Below are 18,295 nucleotides of genomic sequence, written 5' to 3' on the forward strand. Positions count from 1 at the left end.
ATCTTATAAATAAATCGTATTAAAAAAAGATAAATGTTGACAAAAAATGCTACTGTGTTTGTTGTTGTTGTGAACAAGCGAGTCGCCAGAGGTCCATAACCGGGGTCCGTATCGCAGGATACGGACCCGCTTGCCAGCCAATCAGAGCGCAGGATTTGATGGAAACCGCACCGTGAAAAAAATAAAATCTGTTATTCAACTAATAAAATATTCTCACCATCAACCGGACTGAGACTTGGCTGATGGATGTCGTGCAGCAGGAGGTGGGATTCAGAATCAACAGTTTGTGCTATAGTTACCGGTACATCTCCGAGGTGTGTCCCTCCCACCACCATGAAGTGCATTGTGTATAAACAGCTATGTTCATCACTTATCACCATGTTGTGGTGTTCATCATTTATAATTCATACCAAAAAGACAGCTTCCATGAAAATACAACATGGTCGAGAGTGCATGTAGTAAGTGAAAAGAAAGTTAACAGTGAAGTATGTGAATAACAAGCAAGTGAATGTATAATTTTGCTAAGTATCAACAGTGTATTCATAGCTAAGTATGAAGCTGCTCGTTTTAGTCCTGGGAAGTTGGAAGAATGATAAAATATTTGCATTTATAGAGCTAAGGCCCACAGGAAAAAAAAAAAAAAGTAAGAGTTCTGGGAAGCTGGCATTTCTTTTTGTAATAATTTTTATATATTATTATTCAATCTGCTGAACTGCTGTTGAATGGTATGGTGCTGCTATACAGACACACTACAATGTAATCTAAAACAGTGATACAGGATGGATAATTTATCATAGCGAGCCGGGGTAACTAGGGGACTGGCACTGTTGGGAGCCACAAGCAATAATTCTTATCTTTTAAGGAGGAAAAAATGGAGGAATATACTGGAAAAAATGCAATATTCAGAACAGGGAAGATTTATCATCAGCATGCAGGCATGCAATCAAATGGGAAAGAAGTTTGGCTTGCTCATCATACAGCAAAGGAATGAGGATGGAAATCATTTCGTCGTGCACTCTATTAGAAACAGTAAATAGTGCTTGAGCAGAGGCGGTGAAAGTGAGAGTATGTCTCCTGTTACTGGAGAACTGCTCCGGACTACAGAAGAGTAGAGCGAGAACACACACACACACACACTCAACTACACGCTGTCACAGAGGCTCTGACTTTGGTCACTAACTAAGATGTGGTGAACTGAAAGCCTTCAGCTCTTCAGAGACAAGTTTCATAATTAAAAGTAGGCTTGTAGGTGTATGTGTAAGGAAAACGTTCCATAAAGATGCAGTTATTTGTGTCACTTTTTTTTTTTTGTATTTATGTGTACTTACTTCTCTCCACTGCTTCGTCTCGATTCCTTGTGTATACAGGACGCACACTACGGCAAGACAGAATGATGATTAATTTAATTATTAACGATAACATACGAACATCTGGACACCCTTCTCTAATTTCACATTAGCTGTGTCTTGTCAGAAAACTTAAAAAAAAAAACAAGTCCCTCTCTCTCTCGCTGTCTCTCACACATACACACACACACAGTCTTCTGAAGCGTCTGTGTGGTGTAATATCAAATGCTGACAGGCTGGTGAGTGCTGACAGCTCATACCAGTCTGTCTCTCTGAGCTCCTCCGTCTTCAAAGAGGCTCTTTGGTCTTAAGTTCCTCACAGTTTCGGTTTCTCACAGTTGGGTAAAAAAGTAGCAACATACAATATACTAATTATATCCTGTATAATCTGGCAGCGTCTTTGAAATATCAGATATACCTAATGGTAAACTAGTAAATATGACTCAAATGCTTGTCGGCGGATATACAACATATTCGCCATATTAAAATAAATTCAAGTATTTTCACGCCTTGCGATTACTCCTTGAAATGAGAACCGAATTGCATCAGCTATGTTTTTCATGTTTAGACTTCACTTTTTTTCATTGACTATTGCACAAAATTACAAAAAAACCTGCCAAAACGTAATTATTCCTGACTCGAATATGACAAACATGTCTTCAGAAACGATTCTGGAAAAAAATAAAAAATACATGCAAGCAAGCCCACCAATTTTCATAACAACAAAGTATGAGCGGTCTTGTTAAAAAGTCAAACTTGATCTCAGTAACTCAGATATCACAGTTCAAGTTTTGCAAAAGCACTTGAATTATCCGAATTATACAGAGTATAATAATTCTGAAGTCCTTCCCGTGGCATATGGCGCATTAGGGTGGCACCAATCTCCGTTTCCGTAGCCCTCGGCCTCTTGCCTATTACATAACTAGGGTTACAGTGGGGGGCGGGTCCTCTGGTAACCACGAGAGTTTGAATCCCCACTCGCATCTGTATTGCAACGTGCCTTGCCAGACGGCAGTAGGTACCATTTTTATGATGGTCTTTGGTATGACCCAACCGTAAGTAGAACTCACGATCTCCCAACTGAGAGGCGGACACGCTAACCACTAGGCCAACTCGCGGTCAATAATAATTCACCTAAAGTTAACTAACTTCAGAATGAACCTGGATAATGCCTTTAAATACATATTACTTTTGCTAGCAACCTTACTTCCTGGTTTTCATAATATAATCACTATTGCTGGGTTTCAGTCATGTGACTTTTCTTAGCGGTTTTACCGGAAGTGAAATAGCTGGTGGTCTAAACGGCTGCAAACAACTAGCGATAACTTATCAGAGTACGCTCGTAATCTAGAAGCCACTTTAGATATATTCAGAAGATTGCTATGTGCAATGGAATCGACTCCTACAGTCTGGGAAAGAAGGATTTGTCATACGACCTCGAAAACTACCCTTCAGTTGAGTTCCCCGACATCTCGAACTATCTGGTGTTGCAGACGTCCTTCTACATCGCAAAACAGATGAAAGCGTGGAAGAGTATGGAGGCTTACAACGTTTTTGTATGTGGCTGGGTAAAGGACCTCGCTATCAAGTCACTGCCAAATGAATCCTGTATTGTTTTTGCCCGTGTAAGTATGTTTTTTAAAGCTTTTTGTTCGCGTCTTTACAACGAAGCGCTGCAAGTTGAAGTGTAAACAAAGAGTTCGCTTGATTCTCACTTGTGTTGGCTCTTATCTCTCAGGTAAATCATTCACAAAGATCATCAGAAACCCCTTTAAAGACCTGGATCTTAGTTACGGAGAAGTGATCACGGCGCATTGTAACTGTATGGCTGGGTAAGAATTTTGCCGTGACCTTCATGCATATGGATTTGTGAGGAGGAAACAAAGAAACAGCTTGGGACTAAAAAAAAATGCCGTAAAATAGCAAGAAAAGTACTTGGAAAACACTAAAGCCATACAGTTAGGTCCATAAATATTTGGACAGAGACAACATTTTTCTAATTTTGGTTCTGTACATTACCACAATGAATTTTGAACAAAACAATTCAGATGCAGTTGAAGTTCAGACTTTCAGCTTTAATTCAGTGGGTTGAACAAAATGATTGCATAAAAATGTGAGGAACTAAAGCATTTTTTAAACACAATCCCTTCATTTCAGGGGCTCAAAAGTAATTGGACAAATTAAATAATTGTAAATAAAATGTTCATTTCTAATACTTGATTGAAAACCCTTTGCTGGCAATGACTGCCTGAAGTCTTTAACTCATGGACATCACCAGACGCTGTGTTTCCTCCTTTTTAATGCTCTGCCAGGCCTTTACTGCAGCAGTTTTCAGTTGCTGTTTGTTTGTGGGCCTTTCTGTCTGAAGTTTAGTCTTTAACAAGTGAAATGCATGCTCAATTGGGTTGAGATCAGGTGACTGACTTGGCCATTCAAGAATATTCCACTTCTTTGCTTTAATAAACTCCTGGGTTGCTTTGGCTTTATGTTTTGGGTCATTGTCCATCTGTATTATGAAACGCCGACCAATCAGTTTGGCTGGATTTGAGCACACAGCATGTCTCTGAATACCTCAGAATTCATCCGGCTGCTTCTGTCCTGTGTCACATCATCAATAAACACTAGTGACCCAGTGCCACTGGCAGCCATGCATGCCCAAGCCATCACACTGCCTCCGCCGTGTTTTACAGATGATGTGGTATGCTTTGGATCATGAGCTGTACCACGCCTTCGCCATACTTTTTTCTTTCCATCATTCTGGTAGAGGTTGATCTTGGTTTCATCTGTCCAAAGAATGTTCTTCCAGAACTGTGCTGGCTTTTTTAGATGTTTTTTAGCAAAGTCCAATCTAGCCGTTTTATTCTTGAGGCTTATGAGTGGCTTGCACCGTGCAGTGAACCCTCTGTATTTACTTTCATGCAGTCTTCTCTTTATGGTAAATTTGGATATTGATACGCCTACCTCCTGGAGAGTGTTGTTCACTTGGTTGGCTGTTGTGAAGGGGTTTCTCCTCACCATGGAAATTATTCTGTGATCATCCACTACTGTTGTCTTCTGTGAGTGTCCAGGTCTTTTTGCATTGATGAGTTCACCAGTGCTTTCTTTCTTTCTCAGGATGTACCAAACTGTAGATTTTGCCACTCCTAATATTGTAGCAATTTCTCCGATGTTTTTTTTTCTGTTTTTGCAGCTTAAGGATGGCTTGTTTTACCTGCATGGAGAGCTCCTTTGACCGCATGTTTTCTTCACAGCAAAATCTTCTAAATGCAAGCACCACACCTCAAATCAACTCCAGGCCTTTTATCTGCTTAATTGAGAATGACATAACGAAGGAATTGCCCACACCTGCCCATGAAATAGCCTTTGAGTCAATTGTCCAATTACTTTTGGTCCCTTTAAAAACAGGGTGGCACATGTTAAGGAGCTGAAACTCCTAAACCCTTCATCCAGTTTTAATGTGGATACCCTCAAATGAAAGCTGAAAGTCTGGACTTTATGTCCATGTCCATTATATAACTATAACTTGAATATGTTTCAGTAAACAGGTAAAAAAAAGAAAATTTGTGTCAGTGTCAAATATATATGGACCTAACTGTAGCTGAGAGGGTAATACAAACCTTTCACCAAGTGATCACTGCAAACTCGAGCACACTTCATCTCGGCTCCCTTCAATTTCAGCGAGAGGTTCAAAATCCACCTTTCTTGAAGTCTTTGTGTGAAATCCTGTGTTCGTTCACCCTTTTTTATTAGCTCACGGGGAACCCTGAAGAAACTTCTATCAGTTTTATGGTTTGATCGATTCGAACAACCTAAAACAACGCAAGCGTAAGGCATTTTTCATGCAAGCAATGCACCTTCTCTGTACAAACGCTTTGTCAACTAAGCTTTGTAGACCACCAGCTAAAGTTTTGAATAACTAATGAGATGGATGTGATGTCACGTGAAACCCAGCAATAGGCTAATGTTAGCTAGCTAGCTTGCTACTCTTTGATTGTACTTGCACAATATGAAGCCGAGGTAAGCATTCGATTTTTCGCTTCTAAAGGAATACAAACATGTTTCTCAGTCTGTTAACTCTATATTTAGGCTACTACTAATTTCTACCAAGCTGTTGAGGTGACACAGTGGCTACTTTTTAATAATGTGTAGCTAGGAATGAATATATTAAACCCATGCTAAGTTTCTGATTATCTATTTCTTTGCTACAAAGTACTTAAGTACACTGCATTTTAAAATACAAAGAAGTCAACTGAATTAGTCCATTTCAGCCTGGACCCTAATTATGGAGATGACAAATAAAGACATACCGGACTGAAATTAAGATTTGGATATATCATTAGGTTCGTTTTGCCAATTTTTTTCCCCCCTGTTCCTGCCAAATGATTCAAGTTTGCAGCGTCAGAATATTAACTTTTGGCTTCAGTATATATATGTTATTTACCAGCTGGGAGATCCATATCGTGAAATACCGTGACCAAGGTCTTGAAAGTACTGACCGAGGTCCTCTGGGCCGAGGTCAGTATTCAAGGCCGAGGTCACGGTATTTCACCATACGGACCGACCTTAAGCTGGTAAATAATATATATATTTTTTTCTTTACCAAATTCAAACAGAAAACGAGAGCGCCCGAAAGGGAAAACCGAGCCGGGCCGAGGCAAGCCGCCATTTTGAATCCTCATTCACGGCTGTAATGTAAATTGCTTCCTCCTCGGTATACAAGTACACTTCCATGGCAGGAAAAAAACTACATTTTGCCGCCTATGTCGTCCCCTATTTATACAAAATTGAGTCATTCAGGATTCAGCCATGTTTTTGCTTGGCGTTAGCAACAGTTACAGGTTTTTAGCTTTCTCCTGAAATGTTTTATTTTATTTTGTCTTCCTCAGGGTAGTAAAACTCGCTTTCGCTGTGAACACTGTCGTTATCGCTATCCATGCTGTAAAATTAATGCTATTGTGCTGAGAAATGCTGGCAAAATTTTATAAGATTTTTGATAAAAATCTTATAAATAAATCTTATAAAAAAGATAAATGTTGACAAAAATTGCTACTATGTTTGTTGTTGTTATGAACGAGCGAGCCGCCAGAGGTCCGAAAACTGGGGTCCGTACCATAGGATACGGACCCGCTCGCCAGCCAATCAGAGCGCAGGATTTGATGGAAACCGCACCGCGAAAAAAAAAAAAACTTATTAAATAATAACCATCATGTGACTTCAGCAGCTCTGTATATTTCTTTGTAAGCGCTGGATAATTCATAGGAGTTACTCAATAATGTGCTTTAAGCTAAATAACTGAGTAAGAAGCCATGGCATTAAGGATAATATGTTTAAAAATCTGCAATGACTCGCAGCTACATTTGACATTATAGCACAATGTGACAAATATATAAACTTCCATAAAAGTGAACAAAGAAATAAAAACCCTGCGCTAAGCAGTACTCACTTGGATCTGATTTGGAGAATGTGTCTTTGTCTAGAAGATTCCTGGAGGGAGGAAATAAAAAGAAAACGTTGTTATAATATGACAATGAAATATGAGCCTTTGCTTGTATTCGACATTTGAGGGATTATTGATTTGAGTCTGTTGACAAACAACAGCTTTATTGCAGTGCTCTGCAAAATAGTGATTAAGTGTCAGAAAACTTTGCACATTTCAACAGTGGTGCAACTTCTTACGTAATGCGCATAACAAACTGGTATCGGTACAGGTATATAAGGAATCCCTTTTAAAAAAAACAAAAAAACCAACCAAGTCTCTGTAACACATTAGTGTTATTAAGCCATCAGGCAGTCGATTATCATGTAACTTTGACAGCAAATATAGATGTGTGTAAGAGTGCATCAGCTCGCTTTAATAAGCTTGTGGAGAAGTTATAAATTACTACACGGCAAAGTAGAAATGTGAGACCGTTTAAAACAATATCATTCGAGCAACGCAGTCACTTTTCATCAGTAATGTTATTCTGCAGATTAAAACTGAATATAAATGCTGAAGTTACAGAAAGATGAGCATCATAGTAGAACAGCTCATCAATACTGGACAAAGAAATGAAAATCTTTATATCCATTTTATGAAAGTATAAATCTGACTGGAAAAATTAAACGTCTTTGGATTTGAAGGTACAAATCATGTGACAAAAAAGAAACATCTGTTTCATAAAAGAGACGCAATAAAGATAAATAAAAGTTTTATACAGAACACAAAGTATTGCGTATAAAAACATTTTGTGACTTTACTATGACGTAAGGCTTTATGTGTTTGAATTTTGGATCACAACCTTAAAGAATAATATCTTAACAATATTTCACCTAAAATATTCATTGATTATTCCCTAATACAATCAATCATTCGGATAATACTACATTGATGACATTAACAATATCACTCACTGTGCAAGTGGACAAAGTTGTGAGAACACTGCTGTTAGGTAACCAAGAAATATGGAGAACAAGCAGAGAATATCTTTATGATTAAAGCTAGACTGCCTTTCAGATTTTTCAAGTGTAGGTCATAAAAATAATTTTCCCCGACACCTATGGGGTGCCAAGTGTCACCAGGCCCATTTCGTGGACGAAATGCATTTCGTCCATCACAGAATGCATTTCGTCATCACAAAATGCATTTCGGCGGACGAAATGCATTTCGTGATGGATGAAATGCATTTCGTCCGACGAAATGCATTTTGTGATGACGAAATGCATTCTGTGATGGACGAAATGCATTTCGTGATCTACCATACTGCAATCTGTGGACGAAATGCATTTCGTGATGGACGAAATTCATTTTGTGATGGACGAAATGCATTTCGTCCGAAGAAATGCATTTTGTGATGACGAAATGCATTCTGTGATGGACGAAATGCATTTCGTGATGGACGAAATGCATTTCTTCTGACGAAATGCATTTTGTGATGACAAAATGCATTCTGTGATGGACGAAATGCATTTCGTCCACGAAATGGGCCCGGTGACACTTGGCACCCCATAGACACCCAATTATTTTTGTTTAGTGGACCGAACGCTACTGAGTTCGAATCACAGACTTCCAATTGTATTAGTTTTTTAATAAAACAATTAATGAATTTAGAGCTACATGGCCCTAAATTCTCCGCTATTTTTTCCTGCTTCACCATGACACAATACAAGATACTACGTCGTGCATCATGTGGTGGGCTTTCCCCGTTCGCACAAGGCATTGTGGGATACAAATTTGAAACCGGACGGAAAAATGGAGGACGTGAGCGTGTGAATGAAACGTAGAAGACCAACTACAGTAACGGAAAGCGAGAAGAAAAAACATTATGTTACGAAGGAAAGGAAATGCAGGACCGGACTAATAAATATCGGCGGTCAGCGAGCGCCTCGGTGTGATCAGCTGTTCGTTTAGTGACAGAATGATGGAACTGTCAGTGCACGGTCAAAGGTAAACCTGTAGATGGCAGTAATGCAACACTGTGGATGCCAGCTGCCGTAAAACCCAAAAGAAGAAGGTAAACCTGCGCATGCGCACACGGACTTCCTCTGTCTGCTTGACTGCGTGAAGCGAGCGATTTCATGCACATTATTTGCTCGGGAATCCCCTCAAATGAAATAACTTCCCAGCCACAGAATGGCCTGGTTTGTTTTGGGTTTTTTGAGATATTGCAGAAATAAACGTATATCACAACGACCAAATTTCAGAGGGAACTAAATTTCACTGATTTTATGAAATCGAAAGGCCGTCTAGCTTTAAGGTTAATGGTTTAGCAAGCTAATATGTAGAAGTTAAGTCTTTTACAGACAGTATAAAGGCCAAATGACTGGAAAACAATCAGGAATAATATAATGTTCTTTCTGCTATTCTGAGAACATCAAGATTGTGTTACAAATTGGAGTTATGAGAAAGTTTATGAGAAGATTCATATGGAATCTTTGAATAAAGATGGTAAACACGGCCCCATTTGAACACAACACAAGTAAATTACCAACAAGGACCAACCAGAGATGGCGAAGGTGATCATGTGCTTCCTCCAAGACAAGTGAAGCCAACCAATGGTATCTTTTCAAACTACTGCTCATTCAGCGCTGGGGGTAGGATAACACACTTGGAGGAACGCACTATCCGCCCACTTCCGCATGCAAAAGCTGACAGAAGCCCATGACTACGTTCAGACTGCACCCTGAAACGACCCATATCCGATTTTTTTGCCCATATGCGACCTGTATCTGATTTGTTATTGACAATCTGAATGACACAGATCCGATTTTTTCACATGCGACCCAGGCCGCTTGGATATGTGGTCCTAATTCCGATGCATATCCGTTATTTTCACATGCGACTGCAGTCTGACCGGACAGGTCGCATTCATGCGACCTACACGTCATCAACAAGAGACAAACGTCACTATTCTGCGTTGGCTAATCCCGCCTCTTTGGTGGAAAACAACAACATTTGTACAGTTTTCAGAATTTAAATAGACTTTTACAGAATTGATCAAGCTAATGGTGGATTTGGTAGGGACCTGGATGTTAAATCATCCTGTATTACAAGATTATAAGATTGTTCTGGAAATTTCCAGTAATTTGACACCTTCGGTCTCATTAGTCTGCTGCCCACATTAATCAGATTATTGTGCGAGTTCCGCCACCACCACAAAAACCGCATCGCCAGGTCTCGCCTCATCTCCATGCTTTACTTGCAAACTTGAAGAGTGCGCTTTTTTTTTGTTTACGTATTACGTAGATGTGCTTATTACGTGTCAATTTGTGCATGCGGTACACTTTTGGGTCGTTTTCCGTTCATATTGGAGATCGCATACAAGTCTCATATAATTGGTAATGTGAACGGCCTAACAAAAAAATCGGATTTCACAACAAATCGGATATGGGTCGTTTCAGGTTGCAGTCTGAACGTAGTGTGAGTTCCGCCGCCGCCACAAAAACCACATCGCCAGGTCTCGCCTCATCTCCATGCTTTACTTGCAAACTAGTATCACTAGTATCACTGTGATTGTTAAGCGAGAGAGAGAATGCCACCCCGCCCTCCCTGAGAGCACAGCCAGTTTTGCTCTCTTGGGCTCCCAGCCACAGATGGCTGTGGCGTCATGTGGATTCTAACTCGTGATCTCCGGATGATAGGTTGAACGCTTTGTGTTGCGCCACTTGGGAGCCTGGGAGAACATGCTCGCTCGGTTGTTATTTTTATGTGTACCTTAGGGTGTATCAGTTGCCCCCTGAAAATGAAAAGTTCCTCCGATCATGATGCATTTTTGTTTTTATGTTCCTTTTGGTAAGAAAACACACTGGGTGAAATATTTTGACAAAATTCAAAAGTTTAATGGTGGCACCAGGAGCTCAAAGTTATGGAAAAAGCTGCTATTTTATGACTTTTATGACAAAATTTCAATCACTTTTCATGAAACATTATGGCACCTTATAGAGTATACCAAATATCTTAGATACACATTTTTAGTACATATTCTAAATATATTATCAAGCACAGTTTGAGTTTTATCTGTTCATTGAATCATTGTTCAACTACTTTTAAACAATACAAATGTATTATGCATCACATTAATGCTTCTCAATCCCTTGCAAAGGTTCTTAACATGATCTCTGGGTCACAAGAAATCAATAAATGGAGTCCAACATTGTGATTCAAACCTTACGCGAAAACATAAAATAAGCGTTTTTTGGCAAAAAATGAACCTCATGGTGCCACCATTAGACTTTTGAATATGGTCAAAACATTTTACAGGATGTCTTTATTGGTGAAAAGGAACACCCAGACAAAAATGCATCAGATTTTATGAAAGTGAGGGCAACTGATGCACCCTAGTGTACCCGCCTGTGACATCTTCTAACAATTAATTCAATTTCCCGAAATCTAAACAAGCTAATAGCCTAATTTAAACCACCTGAAAAAGCCTGCGTGAAAGTAAAAAAAAACCCTCCAGTTTGTACAAAGTTTTTGCTGCATCTGGCAGGATCCCAGTCCTGATGCACAGAAGTCTAAACCAAATCCTCGATGAACCTTTTTGGCAAACTCATCTCATTATCTCTAGCCGCTTTATCCTGTCCTACAGGGTCGCAGGCAAGCTGGAGCCTATCCCAGCTGACTACGGGTGAAAGGCGGGGTACACCCTGGACAAGTCGCCAGGTCATCACAGGGCTGACACATAGACACAGACAACCATTCACACTCACATTCACACCTACGGTCAATTTAGAGTCACCAGTTAACCTAACCTGCATGTCTTTGGACTGTGGAGGAAACCGGAGCACCTGGAGGAAACCCATGCGGACACGGGGAGAACATGCAAACTCCACACAGAAAGGCCTTCGCCAGCCACAGGGCTCGAACCCGGACCTTCTTGCTGTGAGGCGACAGCGCTAACCACTACGCCACCGTGTCACTTTTTGGCAAACTGTCTAAAAAATAATAATCTATTAGTATTTGATTTGTATCTATTTAGAAGAGCGTATCTCTTCATTCTGAATAACACACTCATATTAGTTGACATCCGTAATAGAAACATTTTCATCAAATTCCTTCGAAGAGCTTATCCAGAAAGCCAATTTCAGTGTATACAGTATATTGAACTTCCTGATGCAGCTGTAATAAATCATCAGTACTGAAATCATGACTTAGAAATGGCTATTTTATTGCTATGGTCAATAATCCTACTGCAAAGATACCGTATGTCGCATAAAGGCACATTAGACGCTATTGATTTTAGAATCGCAATACGATATTACAGAATAATTAGCAATCGGCGACATTATTGAGAAAAAAAAAAAACTTCTGAAAGCTCAGTGTATTATATCCTGTCGAAAAGATTCAGGAATGGAAAGAGTTTGATCTAGGTGACTCACGGCAATAAAGCCTGAACCCTAATATCGATTTTCACTCCTGGTGTGCACAAAGGAACTTGAGAGTTCTGTATTGCCCTGAGCTACAAAATTGTCGCAGCATCCCAACATCTACATAAATCAGAGGTGACATATCTATTACAGTGGCACAGTTGCCCACCTACTCACAATCACGGGCTGAATAGCAAGTCATCGGAAGAAAACATAGACACTGGGTGTCAGGAACAAAGCACCTGTGATTACATGCTCTTGTTTACCTGCTTGCCTTTCCTGTAATGTCTTCCCTCAAAGCCTTATGGCACACAAACCACCTGCCTTCCCTAATGATACAGTTTTATTCCAATGGAAATAATTATGACATCAGGCCGAGAAATAAAATTGCAGGGAAGGGTGATGATGAAGGATATCCAAAAGTAAAGGGCAGCAGATTTATCCAGAATCTCGCTATTCTCTCACACATAAAAATCACTATGTGAGGCATCTCTGAAACGAACTGAATCACGTTCATTCTTGACCTTTTTCAAGCAACTACTTGAAAGCATGAAATCTCTGATATCACTGGGATCCTCTCACAGAACAGTAAAATATGATGGGACCAGTATGTCTGATTATAAATTTGACATTCAGAGCTCATGTTTTACTAATGAACAACTGGGATTCGACCATTTTACACAGGATCTGAAGGATAGAAGGCTAAAAGGGTTGTTCTTGATGTTTAATAGCAAAATGTAAATCTCTTAGACTGCTGAAGATCAAACATCCATCCATTATCTGTAATCGCTTATCCTGTGCAGGATCACAGGCAAGCTGGAGCCTATCCCAGCTGACTGCGGGCGAAAGGCGGGGTACGCCCTGGACAAGTCGCCAGGTCATCACAGGGCTGACACATAGACACAGACAACCATTCACACTCATATTCACACCTACGGTCAATTTAGAGTCACCAGTTAACCTAACCTGCATGTCTTTGGACTGTGGGGGAAACCGGAGCACCCGGAGGAAACCCACGCGGACATGGGGAGAACATGCAAACGCCATACAGAAAGGCCTCCATCAGCCACTGGGCTCGAACCCAGAACCTACTTGCTGTGAGGCTACACCACCGTGCCGCCCTGAAGCTCGAACAGAGTCAGTGAATTACCTTCTAACTTTTGAATTATAGTAATAACTATGTGAACAAATTAATGTGTGCATCATATGGGCTTAAAGACATGATTTGTATCTGTATTCAGATTGAGCGTGGCCTAAACCAGAATTATTTTATTATTATTATTAGTGTGCTTGCCAAAGGCAAGCACACTATTGTTCTTCTTAAGTTTACTTATTCTGCCTTATTCCGACATGTTTTTTGGATCCACTACTCCTCCTAGGGCGTTCGAGATAGAGACACCGTTCCAACTCTGAGACGTCTGGCCCGAAGTGGTGTAGTGTGCTTGTATACAGCTTTTGGATCAATGCGCCCGTTCTCTTGTTCTTGTCGTTTTTCTTTTGTTTTTTTCCCATAGAGAATGAATAGGGCTCATGAATCGAATCGTCCTACTCGGACACGCTCCATCGCAGATGCACCAAACCTCATGTGATACTTCAGGCCAACTCCCCCGACACATACATGCAATCGGTTCTGACCCGCACTCATATTTTTCCTTTCTTTTTGCTCATCCCTTTTTCCTCCATAGGCTTGCATTGATTTTTGGCCCCATTGAAAATGAATGGTGTTTCAGGAGAAAAACTTTCACTCTCCATCAATTTTTTTTAACCAAGTGACCAAACTTCAAGAAACTTCACTTGATGCCTCAGGCCAAGCCCCCGTACAGCCCCTCATCTGAGACCTGCACTCGTCTTTTCCTTGGTTTTCACGCATCTCTTTTTACCTCCATAGGCTTCCATTGATTTTTGGCCCCATTCAAATGAATGGAGTTTTGCTCAGTAACACTTCACCACACATCCACCAAACTTCATACGGCACCTCAGGCCAAATCACCATCACACACATGATATCGGTTCTGACCCGCACTCGTCTTTGTCTTGCCTTTCATCCGTCCATTTTTTCTCCATTTTGCCGCTAATCAATGGAAGCCTGACTGAGTCATTCCTCCCTTCCCCCATAGGTGATGATGCATTTGGCAAGGATCTGCTCATTTGAGACTTTGACAGCAAATCAACGTCAACTCAATGGCCACTTTATTAGGAATACTTACACACACACACGATAGCAATTAGCATATAAGCATTCACATGTTACCATGCTAGCTGTTAGCATGTTACCCATTACGATATCATGCCTGCTGTTAGCTCGCGAGTTGTTAGCATGTTCACCATTAGCATGTTATCATGAGAGCTGTTAACATGCTAGGATTAGCATGGTAGCATGCAGAGTTCGTGTGTTTGCTGTTAGCGAGTTCGCCTGAGCATGTTAGCATGCTAACTGTTAGCATGTCACCCTCAGCATGTTAGCATGCTAAAAGTTAACATACTAGCCATTAGAATGTTAACCTGTTAGCTGTTAGCATGATAGCTGTCAGCATATTAGCCTTAAAGTGTTAGAATTTTAACAAATAGCATGTTAATCATTAGCATGTTAGAATGCTAACTGTTAGCATGTTATCTATTAGCATATTAGCATTAACATGTTAACATGCTAGCTTTTAGCATGTTAGTATGCTAACTGTTAGCATGCTAGTTGTTAGCATGTTGGCATGCTAGCTTTTAGCATGCTAGCATGATAGCTGTTCAGCTACAGCTCAGCAAGCACACTTTGCATTTTCTCTGCGGAAAGGCAGTCTAGTTATTATTATTACTACTAAATATGCACTATGGATATCACCCCCAGAAACACTCAAACTCTTCAGAAAAATACTGATTTAGAGATACCAGTACTGTCACCAGCATGGTGTGTGAATTCTGGCTCTGACACTTCCTCAACCTCAGCTACATCACTTGAGTTCATAATTGGTCTCAGCGAGTGATCTGCATGAAACTGTTTTATTAATCTTGCTTGTGCAGTTATAATGTGTGTTTGTACCTGCCTTTGATATTTTCTAACAAATTCCATTTCTTTTTCCACAAAATATAAACAAACTAATAGCCTAAATAAAACCCACCATGACCTTGACCAAGCAGTCAACGAAAGCTGTAAATGCACCACGCTGCGCTGCACATATTAATGAATATGGTCTTTGTTCATCTCGTAATCAGGAAGTGTGCCTCCTAAATGCATCTGTATTTGTATCCATTTAGAACGCATTATCTGTTCATCCTGGATAAAGTATTTGTATTCGGTTACATCCCTAGTGTACAGCAGCAGCCAACTGAGAACATTAGCAACCAGATGCTGAAGATTACAATCATGTGTCACACACTCTGCTTGGTGAGATTAATTTCCTTTAATAGATGAAGATACAGGTCACATTTTTCATTGTGCACTGTTGCCTGAGGAGCAAATAAAATCTTTTGGACTCGATGCATAATTATCGAGAAAACACACAGTGCGGTTACTTGTAAATTGGCAAGTAAATGCCACTTATCTGGACTAATGGATAAATGTTTTCAGCCGGCACAATCTATCATCTCATCTCATTATCTCTAGCCGCTTTATCCTGTTCTACAGGGTCGCAGGCAAGCTGGAGCCTATCCCAGCTGACTACGGGCGAAAGGCGGGGTACACCCTGGACAAGTCGCCAGGTCATCACAGGGCTGACACATAGACAACCATTCATACTCGCATCTACGGTCAATTTAGAGTCACTAGTTAACCTAACCTGCATGTCTTTGGACTGTGGGGGAAACCAGAGCACCCGGAGGAAACCCACGCGGACACGGGGAGAACATGCAAACTCCACACAGAAAGGCCCTCGCTGGCCATGGGGCTCGAACCCGGACCTTCTTGCTGTGAGGCGACAGCGCTAACCACTACACCACCGTGCCGCCCACAATCTATCATATTAATGCTAATTCTTCATAAAATGGTTGAGGTAATGCAGAGAAAAAGCAGTTAATCATGAATACACGATGTTACAGACCTCACTCTCTGAGTGTGATGCTTAAGTTCCAACAAAACAAAGGTGGCAAATTTTCAGTGCCACCGCTGAAACCTAATCTTCCCATTATCCATTACGTGACCATTGTCATGCCAACAAGTTCAGTCATTAAAACCCATTCAGAGCCAGGCATATATTTGTCAAATGCACGCCAATGGAAAAGTATTGAAAATCAAGGCATCTTGTCTTGAGATGAAGACCTCTACTGTCTTTTAGAGGGTAGCAAGTGGAGCGTTAGGACATCCATGAAGGGAGGGCTCCAGGAGTCTTAATTACAGCCATTAAGGATTTCAAAATGGAGCTGGAGCTTGGGATAAAGATAATATTCCTGCAGGGAAATCCCGGCTCCTGCTGTTACAGCTCTTCCTCCAGCTCCAGTTACACACTTCTAATATCCATTCTTAGAAAGGCTGCAATGGTCCAATTAGAAAGCCAATGCCCTTGAGCCAATGCTCATAGCATAGAGGTCAGCACAGAGGTGATTATCGGCTAGCCTGAAATTGTTTTGTTGCATCCCACAGAATCCCAGTCCTGATGCCCGCAAGTCTCAACCAAATGCCCTATGAGCGTTTCTGGCAAACTTTCTAAAAAAAGAAAAAAGAAACCTGGCTGGAAATTGTTTACTTGCAAGATTGGAATGGAATGGTACTGGTTTGTTTGGCACTGATTTGTGAAGCAATATCCTGATACTTACATTGCTCCGGTTTCCCCCACAGTCCAGACATGCAGTTTGGTTAACTGGCTACTCTATATTGTCTATAGGTGTGGTGAGAATGGTTGTTTCCCAAGCCCAGAAATGGGAGGGTTGCGTCAGGAAGGGCATTCGGTGTAAAACTATGCTCCAATTGATATGACATGTGGATCAACAGGGTCTGGAGCCTATCCCAGCTGACTATGGGCTAGAGGTGGGGTACACCCTGGACAAGTCGCCAGGTCATCGCAGGGCTGATACATAGAGACAAACAACCATTCACACTCACGGTCAATTTAGAGCCACCAATTAGCCTAACCCGCATGTCTTTCGACTGTGGGGGAAACTGGAACACCCGGAGGAAACAGGCACAGGGAGAACATGCAAACTCCACACAGAAAGGCCCTCATCGGCCACTGGGTTCAAACCCAGAACCTTTTTGCTGCAAGGCGACAGTGCTAACCACTACACCACCGTGCAGCCTATTATTATTAAGAAATTACTGCATGTGACTAAAATTACTTTTTATTAAAATTATACTTACCATTAACTAATGTCTAAGTTCCATGGAACCAGGAGCTATCAGAATACTTACAGAAAGAATACTTACTCACATGACCGTGAGTTGGCCTAGTGGTTACTGTGTCCGCCTCTCGACCAGGAGACTGAAAGTTCTACTCGTGGTCGGGTCATACCGAAGACCATCATAAAAATCGTACCTACTACCATCTGGCAAGGCATGCTGCAATACAGATGTGAGTGGGGAATTCAAACTCTCGAGGTTACCAGAGGACTAACCCCCCCACTGTAACCCTAGCTGTATAGGTGAGAGGCTGAGGGCTATCGAAACGGAGATCGGCGCCGCACCCATATGCCTTAAAGAGTTGGTTAGTACTGAGACAGGAGACTGCGTGGCAAGACCAGATTCTGGTATGAGAGGGACTTTGACTTACTCACATATTGGCGCAATCAGAGTACTTACAGAATTCCCGATGAGTTCTCAATTTTCCAGCGCATTCAAATAATTTTGACAGAATGGTAAACACCATATGAATGGCCTGCTCATATGAAATATTTAGATATAAATAAAGATGGTGAACAAAACCCGATTTGAATACAGTACTCATGAACACGTCCAAGTCAAGATAGATTGTCCATCCATCCATCCATCCATCCATTATCCAGCCCTCTCAATATATTTCTGAGAAAGGGGCAAGTAAGAAAAAGTAGTAGGCAGAGGTTAAGCCAGGGATCCCAGCAGTAATTGAAAAAAATAGAGGAATGTAAGAAACTATCAGCATGGGTCAAGGGGGCTGCAAGCCCTTTGCGGGGTACAGGGGGCGAAGCCTACTGAAGCTGTTGAGATTTTA

General features: G+C 41.0%; 1 protein-coding gene across 3 annotated transcripts in view; it reads right to left on the minus strand.

Annotated features, from left to right (window-relative positions):
* cpne5b (copine Vb) overlaps positions 1-18,295 on the minus strand; it is a 304,129-nt gene that overhangs the window by 240,929 nt on the left and 44,905 nt on the right. For all 3 annotated transcript variants that reach the window (XM_060910664.1, XM_060910665.1, XM_060910663.1), the window contains exons 2-3: positions 6,790-6,830; positions 1,329-1,375 (exon numbers count right to left, since the gene is read on the minus strand). In XM_060910664.1, coding sequence (XP_060766647.1) covers positions 1,329-1,375; positions 6,790-6,830 — 88 coding nt within the window. The remainder of the gene's footprint in view (positions 1-1,328; positions 1,376-6,789; positions 6,831-18,295) is intronic.

The sequence above is a fragment of the Neoarius graeffei genome, chromosome 26 (assembly GCF_027579695.1).
Source record: "Neoarius graeffei isolate fNeoGra1 chromosome 26, fNeoGra1.pri, whole genome shotgun sequence".
Taxonomy (NCBI): Eukaryota; Metazoa; Chordata; class Actinopteri; order Siluriformes; family Ariidae; genus Neoarius; species Neoarius graeffei.